This window comes from Lagopus leucura, unplaced genomic scaffold (genome assembly GCF_019238085.1).
Source record: "Lagopus leucura isolate 7727_CA_CO unplaced genomic scaffold, USGS_WTPT01 Super-Scaffold_100157, whole genome shotgun sequence".
Lineage (NCBI taxonomy): Eukaryota > Metazoa > Chordata > Aves > Galliformes > Phasianidae > Lagopus > Lagopus leucura.
Genome location: NW_024962334.1, coordinates 34,556,359 through 34,583,358, shown reverse-complemented (window position 1 = coordinate 34,583,358; position 27,000 = coordinate 34,556,359). Strand labels below are relative to the sequence as shown.

General features: G+C 38.1%; 1 protein-coding gene across 1 annotated transcript in view; it reads right to left on the bottom strand.

Moving 5' to 3' along the window:
• The window catches only part of GPR158 (G protein-coupled receptor 158), a 175,340-nt gene that overhangs the window by 55,293 nt on the left and 93,047 nt on the right, over window positions 1–27,000 (bottom strand). The window contains exon 5 of the mRNA XM_042888777.1: window positions 23,926–23,994. Coding sequence (XP_042744711.1) covers window positions 23,926–23,994 — 69 coding nt within the window. The remainder of the gene's footprint in view (window positions 1–23,925; window positions 23,995–27,000) is intronic.

The window sequence follows — 27,000 nt, the reverse complement described above, 5'->3', positions numbered from 1 at the left end:
GACAGCAGCATAAATCCCACCAAAAAAAAAAAAAAAAAAAAAAAAAAAAAAGCACAGTGATTTTTGCCATAGCTGCCACAAAACCTACTTATGACATGTAAGGAAATGTGACATCCTCTGTTTCACCAGCTCCTGAAGTCTACTTAAATAGTACATACCAGTCACTGTTCATTAAGGAACAAAGGTTTGGGGAATGGTATTTGGAAACCAAAAGAGTAGTCAGACAGTGCTTGATAATGTACTAGTTACTGCAGCTGAACGTGAGGCTTCATAAAGCCACGTGGCCCAGGAGGAATTTGGGCAAATGCACTTATATGTGCACTTATATGTTTGCTTTAAACCTCCACATCTTTTGAGCCATTATTACCCTTGCCAGAACACTGTCTCAGTAGCCATGCTACCACTTGTGGAGTTGATAGATGAAAAGATTTTGTAAGGTCACCAGGTAATAGTCAAGTTAGACCTTAGACCTGGAGAGTTACAGACACGGAAGAGAGCCTTAGCTTGCTGATACAGCTCTTGAGCTGTGCCCAGCAATTGAGCTGGCATGATGAACAGACACATACAGTGTCTTAAATCAACGGCTAAAATTCTTACAGGCACCCCACCCAATATAATACATTTCTGTTATCAGGACAGACAGGCCAATAACAGTGCTAAGAGAATCTATATGGAACAGCTTAATGTTCAAAAGCATGACACGGTCCTTACAGAAAAAAAGGAGGAAATGCTTGAGTTTTATAGCTTTGATGTTATTCTCTTGAAAGAAATACAGGATCTTTGCTTAGCCCATTATGAGAAAATTAATTTTGCCTTCATCTAGGGCACCAGATCCAGGTGAAAATATTTTAACAGTTCCCCAAGCTGCACTGACTGGGATTTAGTTTGCCTAAATCAGGCATATAACTTCTGCCTAAATTGTAGATGACAAGTAAATCAACTTGACTAATGCACAAGTACCACAGATAACACATGGATAAAAGTTTGAGAAGTTCAGGACTTAGTTTCCTGGTCATAATCTTGGCTGAAAGGCTTCAAATACACACCTCCACAGACTAGAAAAGTACTTACGTATTTATTTTAGAAAAGCTGCTTCACTATACGTCAATTAGTAAACTACGTTAGGAGGACTGAAACTATTTAAGAGAAGTTGCTTCTTACTCCAGTTCATAAGGCATGAAAGCATTAGAAAGTATCGTGGACAGATCAAAAGTCATTTTTCTTTCCAGTCATCAAATTTCTCGAATATGCAATATTCTTTCTTCAGTACAATACTTCTAAAGATTGGAAGTAACAGAACAAGTATATTTAAAAATACGAGGTAGTGGCAGTGCTACAAAGCCTAAATCCAGACATTAAACATTTTGAGTAAGCCCTCAGCTCAAAAACCCCAGAGAGGACAGTTAGTCCTTCAGCTCTTCTTTTCTCCACCATATCAGATGCATGGAAATGAGTTATCCATGTTGGATATATAGAAATGAGATACAGAGCTTTGAACATGTGCAAAAGCATCACCCAGTTATGGATCCAAGGTGAAAGTCACCTACTTCAGAAAAATGCTGGAAAAGTATTATTTTTTTTCTCATTTTCAAATAACCAAATCATTCGTACAGTTGTGTACAGCTAAGCCAAAAATCTGTACAGGAAAACTATGTACTTGTTAAAAATCTAACTTCAGAATTTGCTGTAAGTACCCAGCACAGTTCAATACAGGATGTGACACAGACATTTAAGATAATACCCTCTGGGCTAATTCAATTAACAAGCATCTAAGAGAAACTCTGTGAGATCTATCTGATCTGTTTCACTGCCCAGCACCATCTGCCCTAGCCTGACTGCAGTAGCCTATTTCAGGCTGTCCCTAGGCAGTTCTGCCCCAAAATGAGCCAGCAGATGCTCCATCCAAGTGCTCTTTCCGGCTCTCCCAACTCCTTCCACCCCCTCTCCCAGCCTTGGACACACAGCTCCTGTTCTTAGGATCCTGCTGTGCCTTTGAGATGGGCACACTGTGTTCTTCTGCCGTATCTGAATGTTTTTTTCTAATATAAAATAACCTCCACATAACCTACTATATCAAGTTACCTATTAATGCTTCAGTTCTAATACCAAGAAGGGCTTCACTGCAAGTGACACTGTTTGCAATGTTTGATAGGCTTGCCATCCAAACTCAGAGCAGTCTGGTACTATGCTTTCTAGAAAAGGGACCAAACCACTTGTATGTGGGCACACTGCCATTGCTAACAGATGGGCATGAATGAAGGCATTCAAAAGCCTGTGCACACTATGGGCATCACATACCACTGTTCAAACCATGATTCACTGCTCAGCATCTGCTTAAGTACTGGGGAATGCACAACTCGCTATCCAATCCTGTACTACCAACAAATACTTCTGGTGCAATTACACAAGGCAGTTTAGCAGTATGATAACAGCTGTACGTATTCTTAGACCCATTATGTAAGTGCACTTCCTTCCAACTCTATTCCATTTTTTAAACCACATGTACTTCTGAAGCCATCATATTTTACTCCAAAAGGTCTACAGACATACAGTATGATAATACACTCATCCTTGCAAATCTCACAGTTTTAAAGCAGAATTGTTCTGCTTCATTAGCTCAATATCTCTATTAAGCACATGGTTGCTGAGAACAAGAAAACACAATAACCACTCAGGCTTTATTCTGAATTGGAATGCAATAAGTTCCTCAGTACAGAGTGTTGCAAACTCTCTGCTTCTGGGTTAATGCACTTCAGAGAAGCTGCACATCAAAGCCAAAATCCTTATGGCCGTAGAAGATGTTTCGGTTTTCATAAAAAAATGTTCTTCCTAGCTGCCTACAGACAGTCCAGCTTGAAACTGCCTACTGAAATCCTCTTTTTCCCTTCTGCTATACTTTCAAATGTAGGTATGTTTTGTTTCCCATTTTCTGTCTCAAAACGTATACTAAACCTCTGGCTGCATTTCAGCAGAGACATGTCTTGCCTGTAAAATCTTCTGGAAATCCATGATGCAGTACAAATGCATAGCCACCAGCACAAGTGTAAAATGCAACAGACTTCTAGAACTTGACTCATCAAAATGCTACGCCATCACTAGGTTTTATTATACTTCGAATTCATCTTCATTAGGCAGGAACAGAAGATCTCTAAAGCTTTTTATGGAACATATTTTTTACAGTGGAGCTCATTTAGCTTCCTGGGAGATTTATCTAGTGATTACATAAACTAAACCTTCAAGCTAATTCTGGTTTGACACAAGACTGCATACTTAGAATGCCTTCTTACAGAGATATCTTCAAGTAGTTTTCCTCTTTTTTTCCCTGTTTGCAAGCCAAATCTAAGCTAACACTGGACAGGACACCTCTGAATAGCTTATTTTGAGAAAAATTAATGGTCACGTGAACATCAAGATGCTGTTATATCTTTTCTTCAATTGGAAGAGAAAAAGTGATATATCACAGATGCTACCAGATCTGAAGATATTTATTTATAAGTAATCTGAACACACAGCCTCAAAATGCATTTATTTGTCATAAATTCTAGTCTCTATCAAGATTTCTTAATGTTCTAGCTTCATTGCTTCTATTTATGTTTGCCTAATGAACAATATTTTATGCTCAAGTTATAAAAAGTTAATGTCTTGGAAGAGATGTCTTTGTACTGTAAACAGATTTCTTTACCAAAGATGAAGTATTATGCATGACAAGGCCCAAAGAGTAAGAAGGGCATTCTAACAGTTCATTTTCCTAATAAACACTTCCTTAGCTTATGAGAGACATAAAGTGATGTGGTGGTTGAATCAGTTAAAAATGTTAAGAGCTGCAAGATTCTCCCAGGGTGAATACTTGGTCAGCAGTAGGAAGGCAATACAAGGAAAGATAACACACCCAGTTACTGGGGAAAGAAAAGCCTAACACTGAGGACTACCAAAAAGTTTAGGCTCCTGAAGTGGGCAGGGTTGTGATCCATTTTAGGAAATGGGTAGAAACAAAAATAATCCTGAAACTAAGCTAAAGCAGGAGAGAGATTGTCTTGCAAGAATTCTCTATATCTATTCTTGATTAGAAAAAGATGCTTAGCTTTTCAGTGAAATACAATAAACTTCTCAAATATACAGAGAAACTTCAATGGCACTGGCTTGATGAGAACCAAGAACTTGCTCATTCAGCAAGTACAGTCTCTCAGCCTAAGGGGCTACACAAACCAAGCTGTTGAAAGTGACAAATCACGTTTGTTGGGGCAAATATTTGCCCAGAAGAGATGCCTTCCTAGCAAGTGTGAGCTACTGTGAGGAGCGGCTGAAGGAGCTGGGATTGTTCAGTCTGGAGAAGAGGAGGCTCAGGGGAGACCTTATTGCACTCTACAACTTCCTGAAGGGAGGCTGTGGTGCAAAAGGGTCTGGCCTCTTCTCCCAGGCAAATAGTAGGACCCGAGGAAATGGCAAGAAGTTATACCAGAGGAGGTTTAGGTTGGATATTAGGAGAAACTTTTTCTCTCAGAGGGTGGTCAGGCACTGGAATGGCTGCCCAGGGAGGTGGTGGAGTCGCCATCCCTGGCGGTGTTCAAGAGGCGCCTGGATGAGGAGCTACGAGAGATGGTTTAGTAGCTTGTGGCACTGATAGGAATGGGAGGTGGTTGGACTGGATGATCTTGCAGGTCGTTTCCAACCTTGTGATTCTGTGATTCTGTGATTCTACTGGATTACATGCCATCCAGTACAAGACAGGGAGAAGGTCTGAAGCTCAGAAGTTCCCTTGGGACCGTGACAGGATGAAATACAATGAATAAAATAACAAATACAGAAATATGACTGGAAAAAACAATCTATACAATAGCTGTAGTCACATCTCAGTTTGAGAGAGAAGAGGAAATAAAGACTGAAATGTATACCACTCTTTCCTCATTCTTATTCAAATGTATTTCTATTCTAGCACCACTACAAAGCTAGGGAAGAAAATACACACAGATTACTCCAAAAGTAATGCCTCCTATTAATTTCCACAGACACTTTAATAGATATGAAATGCTCAATAAAAATATCTGATGAACAAGTTCCCAGCTGCAAAACTCCGTTTTTCAAAACCACCATTTTTGCCAGAAACGATGAAGAGTCCACATGCCACATGTGTGTGGAGTGTGCCAGTTTTTAATCTGTATTTGGTATGTAGCTATCCCTCATAATCACTTACATTGGCTTGCCTTAATGTTCAGTAGTACAGTCATCCCAGCAGACACCTGAACAGCCTCAGAAGTCAGACCCTGAAGGCATGACAGCTGGTTGATCACAGAAGTTCAGAGGCTGAGCTGGCCAGATGGGGGCATGGCCAGAGGTCAGAAATTTCCACTGAGATCAACACATAACCAGTGAAGGTTTAAAATCCATTCAAATGAGATTTTTAAAAACAGAAACAACAACTTTGTCTGAAAACATAAAGTGCTCCAGAACATATTTTGCTAACCGTGCACTGGGGAAAATGTTTTTCATTATTTCTGTAGGTTATCAGCTGCAGCCCCTCAGAACAAAATTAATGTATTGTACCTTAATGCATTGTAACTGAGCTGATTTTTCAGGTACTCAGGAACTTGCCAGGAATTTATAAGCTTCAGATATCACTAAAAAGAAACAATCCAAATAAGTATCTGGTTTTCTGCCTTCAGAAGGAGATGTATGGGTTAAGAGCAGTGTAGAGCACTTCCAAGTTCTGCACTCCTTTATTCAATGTTTTTCCTACCTGAGATTCATACACAGATCTTGGATTACTTTCCAGTCAAATACTGAAATATATGTGAAAAAGTGGGTTTCCTGCTCAAACAAAGGGTCAGGTTTTAAGCTCAGATTATTAAACATACTTTGTTGGCAGCAACACAAAAAGCAAAAATGAGCATGTGGGACTGTTATAAGAGAAATGATAAGCAGGTAGGAGCAGTGGCTCCAGCCACGTTCACCCTAAGGACAAGAGAAGAAGCACAAGCGAAGTGTAGAGGAGAAACCCAAATCCTTTGGCATTCAATACCTCTATGTTTATGCTTTTGTGTTACATTAAAAAAATATATAATTCAAAGTAAGTAAGAGTAATTTCATCAGAATGCTATATCAAGGCAAAAGGTATGTATACATAGGCACATTTCAAAATTTGTTCACATTGGTTCAGAATTACAGAAGTTGAAAATCAAAGGAAGTCCTAAAGTCAAAACAATCTTCTAACCAAAGTGCTTGCTTCCTCCACCATTTAATGTCTGCAATCCAACAATTTCTTTCATCTCTTTATATCGGTTAGGGATAGCGGTCAACGATGTCCCAGTTTACCTACTTCACAGGAGAAAAAAATGGAATATGTTTGTATTGGCTGCACTGCTGCAATCTTAACAAAGGTCTGCTCACCCCAGCAGCAGAAAGAGAATCATCTCCAGGAGCTGAAATGTTTCAAACGAAAAAGACAGACCTCTTTTCAGCACTGTCCTTCCCAAATACCTGACACATTGTAACAGCAGTGTTAAGTGTACACTAGCTTCATTTTATGAATAAAGACATGCACTATGCAATACAGTATTTTAGTAGAAACAAGGAAAATCTACTGATTAATTTTAAGACTGTGATTTGAAAAAGGAACTTTTAAAAACCACAATGGTATGGGAGTGTCTGTATTCAAATAAATCTTGCAGGAACTGCAGCTATCTCTGGATATAACAAACTAAATTATTCAGAGCAACTTGCCAAGTATGCTCAGTGCAAGGCACAGGTCATGGAGCAGACTTACACAGACTTTTGCATTTTATTACGATAGGGCTGAAATCCCTACAAATCTACCATGCATGAGGGTTTGCTGTCAGTATTTTCAAGTAGTGACTTCTATCTCGGGAAAACAAAACAAACACGCATCTACTGAAAGTTCCAGAATACCTCATCTCCTACAAGACTGGTTCTAATTTCATCTCAATCTAGTAAGTTGGCAAAGCATTTAATATTAAGATTTTGAGAAAAAAACATTACTGGATTATTTTTTTTTTCCCCTAGGAATGCCACTTTACTGATCGCATGGCAAGATCACAAGCCAGCAGAGGAATTTTATTGACACAAACTTTTAACATCTTGACTTGGAAAAGATAATAGGGAGATAGCAGGTCTTTGAAATATCCTGTTAAACCACAGCAAAGAGTAGGTCTGGCTGTTACCCTGTGCAGTAAGGTTTTTGTCAGTATCTATTTTGCCAATGAGTAATTTAGAAAAGACCTCTCCACAGAATACCAGCCGGACATCTGAATCCAGCCAGTGCTGATTAGTTTATTGCAGCCATCACTGTTAGAACTATGGACTTTCATTTTCAGTTTATGTATCTGCAGCAACAGCAGCAGTGAGGACAGGCCGAAGGCTGCAATGTGACAAACCACTGGAGGAAACGGTGGGAACACTCCTCTTCACGTTCCCACATTGAGAGCAGATGCCCTTCTGGGATATCTGTTCTAGATGAACTGAAGCAGTTGGCTTCAATAGAGAAGTGGGTAAATTGTGAAAATGAGTGACATGCAGCAGGTTGGATGACACTATCTATGATCTCACCAACCTTAAATCCACACCAGCCATGTTAAATAAATTATGTCATAAAAATACTGTGTAATTAACAAAGTTCAGAAGAAACCAGCTGCAAACTCAAGAGAAACAGAAAAGAAATGCTATTTTTGTTTCACTGACATTATTTCAGTTCACTCTTCAGGTGATTCCTAGGTGCTAGCTAGCATCCACGGAAGGAACACTGGGGGAAAAAAATGCACAAATTTTAGCCTTTTGTTGTTGCTGCTGTTGTTTTCGCTATTCTACTTTAACATTTATTATTATGTACTTCAAACTGTTGGTCTCAAAAGAAGCAAAGACCTTTGGAAGAACCTAGCTTAGGAAATAAACAGGCCTATAGCATAAGGTATGTTTTGTGTATTCTAAGGTAATCATCAGGGAATGTAGAAACAGAAATATGATGACAATGAAGGCTAACACAGATACAGGGCTCCTGAGGACTACGTTCCGAATGGACAAACTTCAGTTCCACTACTGAAGGAAAATGCAGAAATCTAAAACTGAAAAGAAATAATCTCAGACTAGCCATGCTGAATCCAACCTGTCAAGAAGCTCTCCAGAGCATCGTGCCAGCAATATACCTGGACAAACTCAGAGAAGCCTGAGAAGAATTCTTCCTTATTGATCTCAGGAGGAATATTTCTTTAATAGAAGAAGACAACACACTCGACTCTGAAACAGCAGTCTTCAAAAACTTCAATATGTTTAGATGGCAACTAACTACGAGAGCAACAAATCAGAAGAGAAATCTCCCCTAGGAAATGCTGCACAAAAGTGGAAAGTGGTAGAGATGGATCTCAGAACTTACATTCAGGAAACTGTGTGGACATGAAAAACTTTAATGAGTCTTTGGAGGTCACTGACCAGCTGGTGAGAAGTTTGAACTACGTATATAATGGTGTAGGAACAATGGGAGTCAGATAAAAGGGCAGTTGCAAACTCTGAAATCATTGGCTTGGGAAAAATAAAGGTGATAAATCTTCCTCTTCTGGAAAACAGTTTCATTATACCTCTACGATTTGTACTGCTGCTCATCACCTGAAAAATCAATAGCAGTAAAATCCCTAAGGGATAATAGGCACATCTCATCTTTCAAACACAGCATCTGCTAACCTTTGCATGGATTCTGTTTTCCGTAAAACTGTACTGGCAAATGCACAAGTAAACATATTGATGAATTCTTAATTGTCTCACATGTGCAATTTTTTTTTCAAAAAGAACTGCTCAACCACAAAAATATTTGAGAAGTAAGGCTGCATGCATTTTATGGGCATATCTTTGTTCTACAGCATCTTTTATAGTTGTCTTTAAAAGCTTTAGTCCTCCTCGTGATATGATATGATGCCTTTTCAGGTCTTCCAGATTTGAACTCAGAAACTGAGAGCAGAATTAGCACTTGCAGTTGCTTTTGCTGAAATATGCTTCTGTCTAACTTCAGGTTTGTGATTTTGCGTTTAAAATTGCATTCTATTTCAAAGATGTAAAACAACTGTAGATAAACAAATTGTGTATAAGCAAAACAAAGTCAGAGGATCCAATTTTCCATTATTTTAAAAATTCAGCAGGATTAGGAACAGAAACATATCTGTCTTGAATGTAACAACAGACAGGTTTCTCAGGAAAGTCCTTTATAGCTCGGGCTGTCAATCTGTAACATAACCAAGTTCAAGCTGTGTTTTTCCAGTGAAATCTCTCCTTGTTTGGTACTCCATGGTTACGTACCAATCATTGTGACGTTCTATTCAGTTCTTCAATAATTTTGTGAATGACCTTGTGCATAGATGGTTAGTAATGTTTGGGTATTTCCATGCACAGCACGTATTGCTCTGAATCATCATTCTCTCATCTGCTTGTTGCTGACCATCTGCTTTTAAGTTCATGTCAGGTATTTGCAATACCTGAATATTTGAGAGTCTGTAACTGATCTGCTGTCACAAAACCACCGTAAGGAAGAAAAGTGTTACAGCTATTTTACAGGTAGGTAATAACAGCACTTGTATTTAAAGTAACATTCAGGTATGTGTTGCACAACATACTCCTGTCTGATCACCCAAATCAGAAATCTGGCTAACGTGGCCTGGTGTTGCCATTTGGTTGCCCCTGGCAGAGAAGCTGAAAAGTTCAAAATGGGAAAGAGAAATAGAGGGTCTGGTTATGTCCCAGCTCTCACCTGTAGCCAAGATGACACTGGATCGTGAACTCAGACCTAGGAATCCAGAAATGCTCCACAGTTCTATACCTGATTTGTCACCATCGCAAGTAGGTGAGATAGGAAAAGGATGTAGATATCTAACCAGCAGTAAATGATCCAATATGTAGAGGTTATAATCACTCCCTCGGTTGCCATGTAAACCTGGATACACCTAAAGTCTCCTACATTTTGTTGGGTTATATGTGCTTATCCCCGTCAATAACTAAAGGAAATTACATGTTCAATGGAGCAGGTATTAGAATATAGGTCTCCCTTTTCTCTACGTAAGTAGCCTAACCAATGTGTAAAATATCTTCCTAATAGACTGTAGAGTTAGATTAATATTTATACTGTGCCTACTACTGCTTAATGAAGGAATGTGAAATGGAGCAATGGCAGCACAAGAGTCTGAAACACTTCTCACGCTTCAGCTTCTTTACGCCACAGTGCTAAAGCTTTCTCCAAGGCGGTACATGTTGGTATTTCCTAACACAGTGAGGGGAACTGAAACTGAGTGTCACATCAAGAATGCATCTCTGGCTCTGAGCACTCAACTGCTTAATGTCAAGAGAATCCAGGCCTTATTCCATAATTTAAATTATGGAATTGCAGTGCCTAATAACAGGTCCTGAAAAAATTTCCTCTGATCAGAAATGAAGCTATGTTAAGAAAAAACTGTCTGCTGGTGGCCCATCAACATGATCCGTTCAGCCATCTTTGGTCTTCTCCCTTCTGAGATAGTGGTCAAAACAGCTGAAACCTGTACCCGCAAGGTTCCCTCCTGTTGCTGCAGCTGTGCAAATAAAACATTACCAATAGTAGTCGTGCAGGACAAGCTCTCTCATTTTCAGTCCTGACACATCTCACTTGCACATGCCACAAAATGAGCTCATTAGCACATCAACAAAAACAGCAGAATGAGAATTTCTTCAAACGTTCTACTCCTTTCCAAACACAGGGGGAGTCCTCCAAACATTTCAGTGATTTATCAGAGAAGAGGCCCACCTTCTACCACAGGAGACATATTCTGCTGCGTTTTGTTGCTAGACAGTCCTCTGCCTTTAATGATTATTGATTTATACAAACTTTCTCCGTCCTCCCTGCTGAGCTGCTTGGGATGTTGAAAAAACAACTGAACAATAAAAATAGCATAAAAGCAGAAGGACAAAACATTTAAGAGCAAAATAACCAGCAGAACTAAGAACGAGACAGTAAACAGAAACCAAAATAGAATAACTTCAGGGGGTCAGAGAGAAAGACAGCATTTAAACAGAAATCAGAGTGGTAAAATAGACACAGACAGCAAGAAGATAACATATGCAGGTAGTGAGACCCCACCTGAGACTGGCTAGAGTAAACTCTTAAGCCCCACAATTACACAAAGTGCCAAGAATAATCAAAGGCCATGACCTCTTTTTTCTTCAAGGATCCAGAGCACTCACTATATATATCACAACTATTTATGATTTAAAACAAACTCATCCAGGCAAATTTTGACAGGATTGTTTGTGACATGTCTGAGATAATAAAGCATTACCTCAGACTAAGGAAATGAACCTAGCAGACAACAATGCATCGCAGTGCAATATTTCAGACACTGTACACAAGACACACATGGAGAAAAAACAAACATTTCTTTGAATCTGCTTAGTGACCACAAAATCTGCTATGGACTCCTGACTAATAGAGCACTCAGTGAACAGAGTGGTTTCAGCTTTCTTTTCTCCTGTTTCTTAATGTATTTCTCAATCAGATGAAATGAAATCCTACTTGAATTTAGCTCAAGGTTGCAATTTATTTTTTTTTCATTTGTTGAAAATAGCATGGAATGACTTTTCCCAAATTGACTCTCTTCTCTGTAAGTCATTCACCATCACTTGCTTGCTAGTCTCATCTGATCAGTATCTGCACTCGATCCCACTGTCCGTGTTGCCTACGAAGATGTTCCACAGCACCTGTCCCTGCACTGATACTGAAGGAACACCACTCATCACCAGTCTCCACTTGGACACTGAGCTATTGACTGCAACTCTCTGAGTGTGAGTGTCACCATCCAGCCAATTCCTTATCCAGGGAGTAGTCTCAGAGAGTGCAATCACACATAAACAATAATACTTGTTAATTTCAGTATGAAAATCTGATTAGTTATCTATTATGAAATTAACTTCTCATCTCTAAGTTCTTGATCACCTCTGATATCTGCTATATACACTGCAGAGTCAAAACAGAAATGAGTACCTCTCACGACTGCAGCATTTGATAACAAAAGGCTTTTGATGTTGTCGAGTTGCACAGTTACTTGGCATGTGAGAAAAACCTAATGTAGTAGAGGTTTCTTTTCCAGATGTAGCTATACTGATGGCACTTATCCTAAATTGAGAAGCTGTGCATGAGAAAAGAAGCATTCTGTATTTTTTGTGTTATTCCAACAACCAACAGCAGTAACACAAAGTCAGCTCAGATGGGGGTCAAACCAGATCAAGTATCTTCCTGTGAACCTAGTAGTGTTTCACATCTTTTGGTTCCAGAAAAGTTACAAAAAGAGCAGCTAAAAATCTAGTTTAGACTTTTTTAATACTCTTGCTGACAAAAACCTGAAGATCTGGAAGTGTTTCTGCAATGAACTTCATACACACCACAAAATAGATCCTCAACTGGTTGCAAAACGTTCTCAAACAGTATCAGAAGCATGCTGCTGCCTTACTGGAACTCAGCTGTTGTGGTAGAAGAGGCTATGGTTTCTTACCTTGTTACTCTTTCACAACGCACAGGGATTTCAGCACATCCAAGGAACACACTGTTCACAGGTACTCCAAATAACTACCTAGCTGTATTTTGCTTTTTGCTTACTGCCTTTCTTACTACTCATTAACCAATCTCACACAGGATGTACAGAGTAGGGACTTCCTACTGTCTGCAATACATCAGAGGAAAAAAAACAAGAAACTGATAGTCTTATCTGCCAAGGGAGCTAAAACATCTGAAGGAAAACATTAATTTCAAGATTTACACAATGCTGTTGCTCACAAAACCTTGCTAATCTAGTATGTGACTGAACTCCTTACAGCACTACTTCTCATCCATTCTACTCCATCCAACTTCTCACTGTGTATGTTGGATGCAGCTCAATAGAAATTAGTGGAGAAGTTCTGACACACAATCCTCATGGAGCTGGAATCTACCTTTTCTCTGTTATTATTTTTATGGTTTAATCTTTTCAAGCCTAAATCAAATATTCTCAGATCTCTCTGAAAGTATACCTATCTTCTGTAGCAGTATAATCACATACTACTGTACTCTTGAAAAGATGAGAAATTTATCTTTAAATATTTGTCCTTCCCTACATCTTTAATAAAATATTGTAAAATACTTTCATAGTTATTCTTAGTAACAGTCGTTTGTAATGCAATTCTTATTCATTGATCAGGACCCTGCTGTGCAGGGCACAGCTAAGCCAAAAATCCCTGTACCAAAGAGTTCATAATTTAAATATGAGAAACCACACATCAATATAAAGGAAGAACAAAGAAAGAATAAAAAATTTATCTTTTACAGTTAGGTAAGTGGAGGTCCAGGAAAGGAGAAGAAAGTTTGCAAGGATTAGTGAGAAATAACTTTATGCAAGCAAAGAAGTAGCACAAAATGTACAAGCTGTGGTTTTCCAGGTACCTTCTACAACATGTAATTGTGATGCTGAAAGAAAAGTCAGTACTGCATCAAGGTACAAGGTGTCACTTCTATCTTATTTTCATTTCTGTACTGTTTAGTTGCTCAATTCTGGATTAATTTTCCTACTGCTGTGTTAGACTATTGTGTTTTAACTCTTAAAGGCAAAGTTGCCTATTCTGTTTTCTCACTATCATCCTTTCCTTTATTACATTGCTTTAACTAATTGAACAATATGCAGTAAGGCTTCACTTCAGGCCTTAGCACCCTGGCTTATTTAACAATTAACATCAAGTAATAATGAAACTTGTGTATGATTGAAATAATTTAATATAAACTTGATAAAAGATACACTGTGAGAGAACTGGGTAAAAGTGTTATTTTATTCCATTTGCAATTTTGTGTGTGATAAATTAGTCTCATTTTATCCTCTTATTTTTTATGTTCTTTTTTCCATATATATTACCTTGGAATTGGTTTAAACATTTTGCCTTTGAAATTCTTCTGTTTGTTTCTGATAACTTTGATTGAATTGACATATTTCTCTCTTTGCTTCTTTTCTCCCCCCGAAACATGTAAATCTTACGCAACTACATCATGTCACTACAAGAAGTCCACAATGGATTCAGATTTCAAAGAGATTAGTATGCTGTATATTGGCTCTGAAGGAAAGAACATTCACAGAATTGTTGGGGTTGGAAGGGACCTCCTGAGATCATCCAGTCCAACCCCTTGATAGCTTCCTCAAAACTTGCACATATTTGCAGATCCGTGCTTGGTCCCATATATGAAGAGGATCGAGAAATCAAATAGTTTTGTTTGCAGAAAATTCTATTTTTTTTTTTTCTATGGGGTCCTAATATACAGTGGCTTGAAAGGATTCAGGATTGTGTCATGTAGCATCAGGCTGTTTCTTAGAACAACTAATTCTCTTTTTTTATGAACATTTTTTTTTCTACCCTCAGTTCTAATGTTAGTTCTAAAAACAGAATTCCAACCTCTCCCTTCTTGGTGTGGTATAGATTTAAGCCCAGGAGCTATGCTTTTCACTGTTCCATTCTCATAAATTGATCTGTTCAGTTTAATGATGAACCTTACCCTAACTCCTGCCTTTCATTTTTTTTTTTTAAATGGCAAAGATTACTATATCATTCTCAGTAATAGCTAGAGGAAATAAAGCTTATTTTCTGCACTAGTACTTTCTGATTGGGTTGGATTACTCTATAGCATACCTTATATTTTACATTGTAAACTTGTCTCTGTTCTTGTAAGCATTTATATTAATTTCCAGTTCTCTACAAGTTAAAAACTAATTTCTTATTTACATCAGGTGATAAATGGTTTTGGTGCATTGATTTTAATTCTACTGATCTCTTACCCTAGAGTTTATAAGTGAGATGTTTAATTACAGTGCTACACTGTAGTGAAAGCTTTCCACTACCACCATTATAATTCTGTAATATTTTTTTCTGTAGAAAGATTTCACTAGTTACCAAATTATTTTGCCTGAGTACTGGATACTGCTTAACAGTATCTGGCAGTTGATATTAAAATCTGTTACATCATTGTCTGTATCTTCAAGATTCTCAGCAGGAAGAATGACTGAATAAGGGCAGTCTCCGTTCTTGACGGATGGAATCTCCCTTCTTACCAATCTCTTCAGAAAATCATCAACTTCTCTCTTGCTTTACCACAATGCATTGAATTTCTCAATTCTCCTAATCCTTAACTATTAATTGTCCTATATGAGGTGACAAACTCAGAGTATGGCTAGAAGATACATAATCCTTCATACATCGAAGAAGAGGGACCTAGGAGAAAAACAAGTAAAGATGCACATTTCTGCTACTGCAATATTCTGTAATACTGTGAACACCTTTCAAGATGGAGATGCTGCTTTTCCCTTTTCCTTTGCCTTATGCTGACCCAGAGTACACTGTCAAGTGATATGCAGTGAGATAGGTAAAATGCTGTCTTTTATCACTCAGTTGTACATACTGCATTAGTCTGTGTCTTAATTTTAATATCACAATCTCATGTTCCAATCCAAGGCATGCCCCCACTTCACTGGGCGTGAGTTTATAACTCCACTCCGTTTCACATAAGATAGTTTGGCACTACTAGATTATCTAAGTAAAGTCCTCCTTACACCTGAAATGCTTCTGCTTTCATTTTCCTTTGGGTTCTTGTTCATGCAGATCACAGCACCTCTGAACTTAACAAACAGGCAAGAGCAGAGTCTAGCTTCCATGTAATTCAGAAGGTTCAGCACAATTTAATGCACTTTTGCTTGGCCACAGCTGTTACTCCTCAGATCTTATGCATGAAAGCATGAATAAACAATAAGAAAAGACATTTTGTAGAAAAATATAAAAAAGTATGAACAGGTACCAGGCTTCCACTGAAAAGACACTGAAAGACACTCCGGTAAGTGAAAAAGAATGACTGAAATTTATGTCCCACCAACATGCAGTCTCTCAGGTGCTAAACTAATTAGTGAAGGTAAATCACTAATAGACGTCAGGACTGTGCCCTGTTGAGAATATATCTAATGTTGACTACAACCTTCAGTATTTTCCTTTCTGGTGCAGTTCAATCCCAGTACCTCTGTAATATGAAAAACTCATTTTCAGTTTTACAGTTCAATAAAAATGTGGTATATCATTTTTATTAGCTTTTCGGTAAATGTTCTGCCACGTTTATATTTTGAACTAATTACATGAGAACCTTTATTTGCGTATTGATTTTTCATATGCTTAAGTCACTAAAGTAAAATTTGAGCATCTTAAACTAAACATTGTACATATTGATGCGGTGTACTTGCCCAGTGGTGTGGTCATCAAGATACATTTGTCTGAGATAAATGTTCCTATCATTTCTAGCCTATACTCTACTGAGATCCATCAATAAAATAAAGGGCATAAAATCCATCAACAAAATAAAGGGCACAACACTGCAATAATATTTTTTCCTGTTTGCTATTCTAATTCAAAAGAAGCAAGGAACCAAGGGATGACTTTCACTAATTAGGTTTTTATTTTCCAGGTATTCTTCAGAATTTTTTGTGCTTGCTTATGGCACAGTGGTCTCCCACCCAAGTGCTAGCCAAACTCCCTAATGCATTCACTTTGGAGAGCAACGCAGCAGATTTTCAACCTGTGCATATGGTTATATAGGCTAATACCAGCTAAAAAAACCATGGGTAAATATTGTACATAATTTTTCACAGTCATGTCTTTGTAATACTACTCTGAAGTGAAGACATTAACTTAGGAAATTTTTACATATGCAACTTACTATATTCATGTGAATGACTGTGGCATTGTGAATAAAGAAGAAAGGCCATACTCCCCTGATCACAAGAATTATTCCAATGAATGAAGGACTGACAAGATTGAATCACTGCAATCCAGCAGTGCAAGACAGTCATTTAAAATACAAAGGTTAAAGAAAACCCAGTTGGTTCAGGTCACCAACTTCTGTCCTTTTCTCTCTGGATCTCAACCCTTTGCACGCACACAAACACTTGGCCATTCAGTGAACCTAGACTCTGACAAATGTGTCCTTCAAACTCAGTTCTCAAAAAAGCTTTCAAGGTAGTGAAAATAACACTTCCCTCCTGCAATCCTGTACCGCACTTTTGGATCTGTGGGAATTGAAGCCTATGTTTCCTCTTCGTACCACAACCAGTACAATTATGAGCACAAGAGTTTACAATAGGAAAGAATAGTAATGCCAGTACCTCTGCCTTCACTGACCTACTATAGTCCGTCATTTATAATGCCCACTGTATCTTCCAATGACATCTCATATTTTACCACACAATTCAAAAGTTACAACCACATGAATTTACTATAAGGCAGAATGCTGCCTGGTGAGGAAATCCATACTTGGATGTTTTTAACACCTATTTGTATAAAGCCCTTTAAAACTTTGTCTGGGCTTACTGCTGATCCTGCTTTGAGGAGGACATTGGACTACAGCCCTCTTGAAGTCTCCTCCAGTCTGAGGTATTCTGTGAACACAGCACGCAGACAAACCCAAAAATACACAACACTCTCCCCACTAAATTCCATCTATATAGCTTCCTAGCTGCATGGTGTCATAGCTCTACTGGGTTTCTAATACATGAAACAATTGTTATTTACAAGGAAAGACCAATCTAATCAGGGTCATGAGACATATAGTTGCAACTAATCTCAGTTTTAAATGTGAATAATCATATATTCAACCATTTCTAGTTATTTCCTTGATAGTAGCTACTAGATATTTTAGGATAGCTATATCGACTTGTAACAACAGAATCACAAAGAACTATTACTGTTTTTGCGCTACTCAAAATACATTTATTCAAAAATCAAAAAACGTTAAATGTTAAAAAGTAAAGAGTCATAAGCATTTCCTTAGTGAGATGCAGGGCAAGAATACAAGTGTTCTTGGTGCGCATGGGTTTTCTGTAATCTGAAGCAAAAGCTTGTAACATGGAGACTGTACCAGCTCAGTCTGGGCTGCTGCACTCAAAGTCAGCTAGCTCCCAAAAAAGCTACCACATGTCAACCTCAAGTGTATTTGTCTAACAATGACACTGACTGAAAAAGACAATGTTGCATAAGTCTCTGGTTGGTTCCCCAACTTCTCTGCCCAAACAAGACAATTTATATATAAAATCCTGGCAATCTGACCTTTAAAATCTACCTTTTCTTCTGGCTGGACATATAACCTGCTATAATCTAAACAGAAGGAAGAACAGGAAGAACTTTTTCTAGAATACTGTGGAAATCTGTGATGATTATCTCAGAGGTGAGAGCTGTCCTTGGTCTCCACTGGCATGAATACTCCTCTACACAGGCCTGTTCTTCAGCTAATGTGAAACAACAAGAAAATGGCGTTCATCATTAAGAGTTTTAAAAACTACTTTACAAGTAAAGAGCATGTAGCTATATACTGAAAAATAATCAAGCTAAAACACCTGGTGCGTGACAGGGGGCACAAAGTCTGAGATTCACTCCAGCACATCAGTACATGCACTGCTAAATGTGTTGGAAAAAGCCATGTCTTTCAGTTGGCCTCAGTGAAAATCAACATATAAACAGTCAATGAGCTCTTGCAATGCGCCACTTCTAGGCATACTTGAGGGACAAATGCATAAAAGCATCACACATTATTCCATTTTCACATTCATTAATGCCAAAATCTAAGTTCTCTTGTGACCTTGTTGCTCTACTCAGGGCTATGACTAATGGAGCTACCACAACGTTCAAGGCTCACCTCTCCTGTTCTAACATATATATGGAAGACTGAAGGGAAAAAAGCCCAGACCATATCTATGTTCTGCTACACCCTACTTTTCATTTGGTCTCATAGGCCTAAAAGCTAGGTCTCTCTATCTTGAGTGTGAAACAAAGAATAAAACAGTCCCTGAAACAGATCTTAACACCTACTGAATGCAACAAGATGTCTGAGCACAGTGAGATTATTCCAGGTTACACTACTGAACTGCTTAATGAATGTTAGCAACTCAATGCACTGCAGCTACTTCTATAAACTGAGAATAATATTGCTTTGCTATAATTAGAAGTTTGGAAAACCGATGGCAGCTGGAAATAGAAAGAATTTAGATGTTTTGAGCCAAAAGATGAGAAGATTGAAGGGAAAAATCCCAACAGCTTTTAAAAAGATGCTCCACAGCCTCTCCACTAATCCATTTTACAGTGTAACTAATTCTACTATTATAAAACTGCCTTGCTGTGTAACATAATTTTCACTTTATTTTAACCCTCTTCCCTGCTATATCAAGAGCATGGAGAAGAAATTATTCTCTGCCCCTTTCGCATCACGGTACTCACTAATATTTATCACTGGCTCTAGCAATTATCATAATACTGCATGAATTTTAGAGTGCATCCTGGAGTTTCAGTTAAAGTACACTAGTAGTACGGAAAATGTTTAATATATCAGATAACCCACCCAGTACCCCACTCACCCAGTACCCCAGGATACATTTACCATCAACAGAGCCCAGAGCGTGAATCACCTCGTGTTCAGGTTGAAATCTAAAATGGGTTGTAAAATGCCCAATATCTCATCAATAATTATTTGGTAAACATTGATGACTTCTTCAGGTTTGGATACACACATAAGAAACAAAGAATCATAGCATAATTTAGGTTGCAAGGGACTTCCAGAAGTCACCTAGTCTAAACCCCTACTCCAAGCAGGTCTAATGAGGTAAGGTTGCCCACGTCTGTGACTATTCCAAGGTAGGAGACTCCAAAGCTGATGTCAGCAACCTGCTCTGATAAATAAAATCTTTCATGGTATCTAAACAGAATTTCCTGTTTTCCAAATATTTTCTAAAATCAGCTGAGATCTCAACCCCAATGGAATTAATCAGCTACTCTATTACAATGTTTGTACTCTATTATGTGTTTGATGAAGGTCTTCGCAGCATGAAAAGTTTTCAATCCTGCATCAATGCAAGATGTGTTACAGTACAAGCAAGAAAGGAAGTTAGTAAAGGTCTAAAGCATGTCCAACCTTTTGGCTTGCCTGGGCTGCACTGACTGTGATTCTGTGATTCTGTGACTGCACTCTTGGGCTGCATATACATAGGTTGCATCAAAAGTAACGCCTCCTATTTATTTTCATAGAAGCTATAACAGATATGAAAAGCACAGTAACTCTGACAGAGCAAGTTATCAGCTATAAAACACTATTTTTCAGCATACACACCACCATTAGCTACGGGTTTTGGCCAGTGATAAACAAGAGCCTGCAAGCCATGCTTGTCAAAACCTGCACCAGCAGAGGTAACCCATGGTCACTGTTGCCACTGCTGGAACACACCACCTCACTGTGCTCACATACACTCGTTGGTCTCCATCAGTGTTCAGCAAGTGTCAAGGAATGTCTATGGGTGCCATTTTTTCTGCATGGAGGAATTAAATTCTTTATCTTTGCTTCATCTGCACTTCTGTGTCAGATATCGTTCTGTCAGACTGCCTCTCTGCTGCTATCTGTCATACAGCAACAAGTTTAACAGCATATGTGTTGGAAGGTTCCACCTCTACTACCATACCACTAACATCTGCTTCTGACAATGTAGGCCAACATAATAAAAGAGGAGGCATTACTTTCAAAGCAGCCTTCCTAAAATATATACTATAGTTAATGTATATAAATAACAAAACTTATTTAAAAACAGGAGAAAACAGGAGAAAACACATGAAATGAGAGGCTCAGAAATGACAGCTGCCCAGCAATTGCTGTGTAAAAACTATGCATTTTTAATAGACAAAGCTCCTCTGCCTTGTTATAATTCAGGAGAAATCTGTGTGTTGTTATCAATATAGCAGAATTTGAAAAATAAATTTTGGTGGAGATCATCATTAGCATTTTCTGTTTGTTAGAAGGGTATTATAACAGCTGTTTTTCTCCCGAAAGGCAGCTGGCTGGTGATATTATTTTTCAATTAATGGCACTACACTATGAATAGATTACAGCATGTAGACATGAAAACAATGACAATCAGTTGAAGAAATTAAGCAATGCAACAAAGTAGGTTTTGGTTTCCATTTAATTGGAGGGTAGGGAAAGTCATCGATGCAATAAAGCTTTTCTGGACACAGCAGAATTGGTATGCTGAAGGCTCTCAGAACAATCCAAGGCAGACTGGGTGAATAAATACAATAAAAGCCAGAGCTGGGAAAGCACAGGGAGTGGAAAGTAAAGATGCAAAAGACTTGAGCAGTGTTGAGAAAGTCTAAGGAGAATTTTTAATTTTTAAATCAGAATGTAATATTGCACTGAATCCTTAAATAGATTATATAGATCTATTTTTCAACTTTTAGAGATGAATTTCTGTCATTTTATTCTTATAACACCATAGATGCACTGAGGCAAGCTTTGTAATCTGCACTTAGTTGAGCGTGAAAGTTAACTTTTTCAGTTTTGCCTTCCAAAATACAGTAGAAGAAGAGATGATACAAATGGGAAAAAATATTTTAAAGAAGATCACCATACTGCAGTGCTGTCTGGCCCAAAATGATGAACTTCACTTCCTATTTTAAATTGCATTTCATCATAGCTGCAGAATATTTATCTGAATCTGCCTAATTAAGTTGTTACATTAGAACAGAATAGTTGAATTGGAAAGAACCTCCAAAGATCACTGAGTCCAACTTCAGGGCTGACCAAAAGCTGAAGCATATTATTGAAGGCATTATCCAGATGTCTCTTGAGCAATGACAGGCAAGGGACATCAACCACCTCTGGAAAGCCTGTTGCAGAGTTTGACCATCATCAGGATAAAGGAATTCTCCCAGTGTCCAATCTAACCCTCCATGGTGCAATTTTGTGCCATTCCCACCATGCCACTGGTCATCAGGAGTAGAAGCTGGCACTTCTTTCTGCTTCCCTTCCTCAGACTGCTGCAGAGAGCAGGAAGGTTGCCTCCTGACCTCCTCTTTTTCCATTGAAAGAAGTAGCCTCATCCCCTTCCCACAAGACATGCCTTCCAGCCCTGTTACCAGCTTTGGTGCCCTCTTCTCAATGCTTTCAAGCATTTTAATGTGGTTGTAATATCATAGAGTCCAGAACTGCACACAATACTCAAGGCCACACTGATGCTAAATAATAGCAAGATAATCACCTATTTTGACCAGCTGGTCATGCTCTGAACATTGCACCCCAACATGCAGTTTGTTCCTTGTCTGCCAGGGCACACTGCTGGCCCACGCTAAATCAGATTGTCTCAAAGCATGTTTTCCTCTATCATAAGATCAATTCACATAGCTAAAAAACTCTGTGTGCACACAATTATGTTTTTGAACAACACCACAGAGAAACAGAATACTCCCAAACAAGCACAAACAAAACTCAGTTTAGAGCTCAAGTTTTCTTTCCCATTCTATCTTGCTCTGTTCTGTGCTCCTTTTCCAAACAAGAAGTAGGTGAGAACATTTAGTATACGCATACAGCAAAATGTCAAGAGTTCTCATTTCAAGGACCCACACCCCATAATTCACAGCTTGTGGTAATGCAGTTTTTTATTCCTTAAAGATGATATAACGGACCTCTATGGCTATGTTATATATATGTTCTCACACCGTACACACCTACTGTTACACTGTCTTGCCCTGGATCATAAAGTCATGGAAACTCCCACAGTGAATTGAGGACCTGTGATATTGCAACCCCGGTGTTTCTACATTAGCTCCAATTTTCTTTGTTTTTACTGAATATATTCTTGAAGATGGTGAAATAGATTAATTTCCACCAGATTATTTATATGAGCTTCATTACCACACTAAGTCCCTCCACTTAAACCTTTAAATTAAAATGAAAAAATTTAGGAATAATCACCCGATAAGTAATTACCCACGTATGAAAAAGAACCCCACCAAATAGTGTGGGAACACAAAACTGCTGTTATGGGGAAGTCAGGTGTATCCTTTGCTTTTCAGCATCTAACAGAATGTGTCCTCGGATAACATTTTTATATCGTATGAGATGTAGAGAGGGACAAGGTCCCACCAGGTATCTATATCCCAACTGGGAGGCAGGATTATCAGGATTTTTCAAGAGAATGGTTTTCCTCATAAAGTGTCCAATCATCATTTTGTACTTGCTGTACATCTTACATTGTCCATGTAAGTGAAAAAAGGAGGAAATGTTTAAACATTAGTGAAAAGCTGCGGGACGCTTCAATCTGCTAATTCCCCCGCCCAGCTCCGTTGTCTTCCCTCTGCATTTAAAGGTCATGGACAGCTGTCTCTTGCCCCTAACAGTATCCTTTCTCTTCAAGTCGGCTGCTGGTAGAGAACTCTTTCTTTACTACCAGTACCTAAGCATCCCTGACACTGAGCTCCGAAAGATGGTCAGTCACCAAAGGACATTTGCTCTTTCTGGAATACAAAAGTTAGAGTTCAAAACAAGAACTGGGAAAGATGCTGAAGAATCAGTCACTGGTGAGCATACTGTAGACATAGCACAATACGAGACATGGCAAGGCTCTTGAACTGAAGCCAACATCGTACAAATGCTGGCTGGTTATGATAAAGCCTCTGCCTTGAGAAGACACTATGTGGCTCCTGATTCTCTAGAAAAGCAAGCTGGGGCTGCCATGAAAAGGAAATTCCTCACTTTTTGCTCTGTGGTATGAATTTCTGTGCACACTTTACATACCCTGCACAACTTTCTCTAAGCAGAGCATAGAGAGGTATCTTCTTTCTGCAAAAAACACTGCAAAATTTCCAAGTAAACATACTGAAATATTTCTTAAGCTGGAGATGGAGAATTCCTATAAACACAATAAAACATTCAAGCATTCTTAAGAATATTTACAGAACATGGCAAATTTTATTAATCATATTAGGCTAGTCATTACAGCAACAGTTTTGATAATCACTTTTGTCACCAACACGATTCAAGCATTTTCTTCAATTGCTGACAAATACAAATACATAACTTTTCAAAAAAGATGCAATTTGGCTTACCGGAAAGTATAGAAGAAGTGATCCAAAAAGAATGGTTTCCAACAGCACCAGACCTGAAGCTCTTATACTCTAGAAAACAAAACAAACAAACAAAAATACAGAATATTAGAAAATTCCTATTCAACACATTACATGGATACATTTTGAAACTTCTAAAATGGCTCTCAGATGTGAGAAACTACAAATCATGGGAATAACAGATATGAATTAAACGGCACATTTTTTTCTGTACTATTTAAATGTTAAGAAGTCCTCTGAACGCTCTGACCTACCTATTTAATATTAATGATTCAGCTTTCACAGTATGTATGAATAATCTACAATTTTATTGAATACAGATTGTGCTCTTAGATTGAAAGCACCTTCATCTTTCCTGGAATTTTATACGAAGATGTATATATTCAGTCATTAACTTGTCAGGATTATAAAATACAGTGCCATTTCCTCACTGATTCTAATGCAGTCTCCATCATAGTTTTGTTCCATTTTAAAATTAAAAAATCAATTCTTTTCCTTAATATAAAGTTTGCTCCATTGATGATTTATGTATGGTGCATCTGTACCTTATCTAAAAGACAAAACATCGACACCGCTTTCCATTTCTTTCCTTCCTCTGAGACAGTGTTTCATCCATTATTTTGGACTAAGGCATTGCTCTCCTAACTGCAAGCAATGCAGTCAGATAGGACAGCAAAAGAGGCTTTGCCAAAAATCTTTTGAAAAATCCCCTTATTTCACATCATGAAATCCTCTCATGGACTGGAATCAATGGTCTGTGGTAATCACTCTAATGAGTTTGGATGAGAGAAGTTTATCTTTCATTAGTAAGGCAATCATTAAAAAAACGATCTCTGTCTGAATGGATTTACAGATGCATTTTTGGTCCCACAGGGTACAGTTTCTACTTGCAAAAATGGTGGAATTTTATAGATGGATCTTTTCAGTGTAACCTGATTTCATATTTCAGCATTAACTTTTTTGACTGGTCAGTGTCTTTTGACTTTTACAGGTCTGACATATCAAATGTATGACGAAAGATCAGGAGAAAATTCTCAGAGACCCTTACTAATATTAGACAGTTATACCAGCAACAGTGATATTTAGCAGGGAAGGTCGTCTAACACCGGCACGTTGGCACAGACACCAGTGGTCTGATCTCCCACCTTGCTGAGAGTTAAATTTGGGTCAAGTACCAGAAAGTGAGGAACATTTTAAGCCAGTTCCTTTCAGAATACAGCTCAGCTGTAATCCTCCCATGGAATAGGTTCTTTTTCTGAAGGTACTCTGTCATATCATCCATGCCCGTGATCTAGGGTGCTGATGTTTGTGCTCTGTATGAAGTTAGCACTGAATTGTGTTTGCACACTGCACTAGGAAACAGCTTATGAAAAGCACACTGAAATGTTTATTTTCAGAAGACTTAGAAACACAACACAGACTAAAGATTTAAAGTTCTTTTGACTTTTTCCTTCTGCGACAGTGTAATGTAAGACTTGCACATATATTCAGTGCTCAGGATAAAAAAGAAAAGAGACCACAGAGATTTTTGTATCCCCTCTGAGTAACAGTGCCTTGTTCTGTTTTCCTAATTTCTGATGCAAATGATTCCCCTCTGCATCAGAGGGGAATAATTCCTAGTTCAGTCAACCTCATTTCCCGCTCTTTATTCCCCACTATTAGAAAGTTCTGCCTAATGTCTCTTATACTTCCTGTAGTGCATCTTTAATTCACTATTTCTAGTTCTGTCAGCCATGGGCATACAAGCTATTTCCTTATTTTTCACAGGCATTATTCATGCATTTGAGATGTATTATGGATTCTCTTTTCTGGATTTTTCCAATTCTTTGATTTTTCTGTGTAGGTCTTTACCTTGAACTTTCACATTGTGAGTTTCACAGTAAGGATTACAAAACTATTCTGTTACCTCACTCTAAAATTACACCCTGCACCTGAGACCTCAATACTTCTAGCAAAATTTTATTTGAAGGTACGTGCTTCCATGAAATGTTTCTTTAGAAAGCAAAGCAAAACAAAGAGAAGCACTACCAAATAGCTGAACTACTATAATTATATCTCCCAACAAGGTGCAATGCCTGCCATAGCAATTACTGAAATGTGAAAACCAATCCACAAGCAGAGTTCATGCGTGCACTTTCATCACTGGGCTCCTGTAATTCAAGGCATTTGCTACAAAAACCAAAACTGAAGTCTGTTTTCTTTTCCCTTCTCAATGAATATATTATGATATTGGATAATCTGTAAGCAAAATCCCAAATGCAAAGAGCTAGACAGTGGGAAACTGAAACACCAATGTCAGGTTTTTTAGGCTCACATATTTCAACTGTTCAATGACATACCAAATTAATACCAGTTAGAACTCCATGGAATTTGGATACATGGGGAGCCTCAGCCACAAGTCTCCTAATGGGAAAATGGTCCAGCACTCCCATACTGCATTTCTCTACATGGAAGCACTGTCCTGCCTTATTTCATCTACTGGGATGTTCCACAGACATACACAAAGCACATATATCATCAGACAAAAAATGCCCCAAACAAAACACACTGATTCGCAAGACATTAAGATGTTATAAGCATCTCAAAACAGTAAACAAAGAGCTGAAGGGAATATACTGTCTTTTATGGCTGATGTAGTAAAATTGCTTATGTATTCCATAATATGTATTCTCGTTTATGTATTCAGATGCACTCAACTTATTCAGATGGCAAAATAAAAATCAATACATCTATAAGACTTTTCAAGATTGCTTTCTGCAGACACTTCTGATACAACAGCAAAAAGCTGGAAGTGAATGTTCAGGTGTCAGTTATGAAGCCATAAATAAAATATTTTCAGGTTATTTAATTAAGAATGACTCATTTTACAGCTTGAATGTTTGTGGCGAATGAATCATGCACACTGCTATAGCACGTAGAACAGAAATTGCATATATTTTTATAAACTATAAATGATAGTATGGTTAGCTGGCATTTCTAATTAATGTGCAACTTCAGCATGAGCAAGACATAAAACTTCTGTGCAGCACACAAGAAAAAAAGATTAGAAAGTTTAGA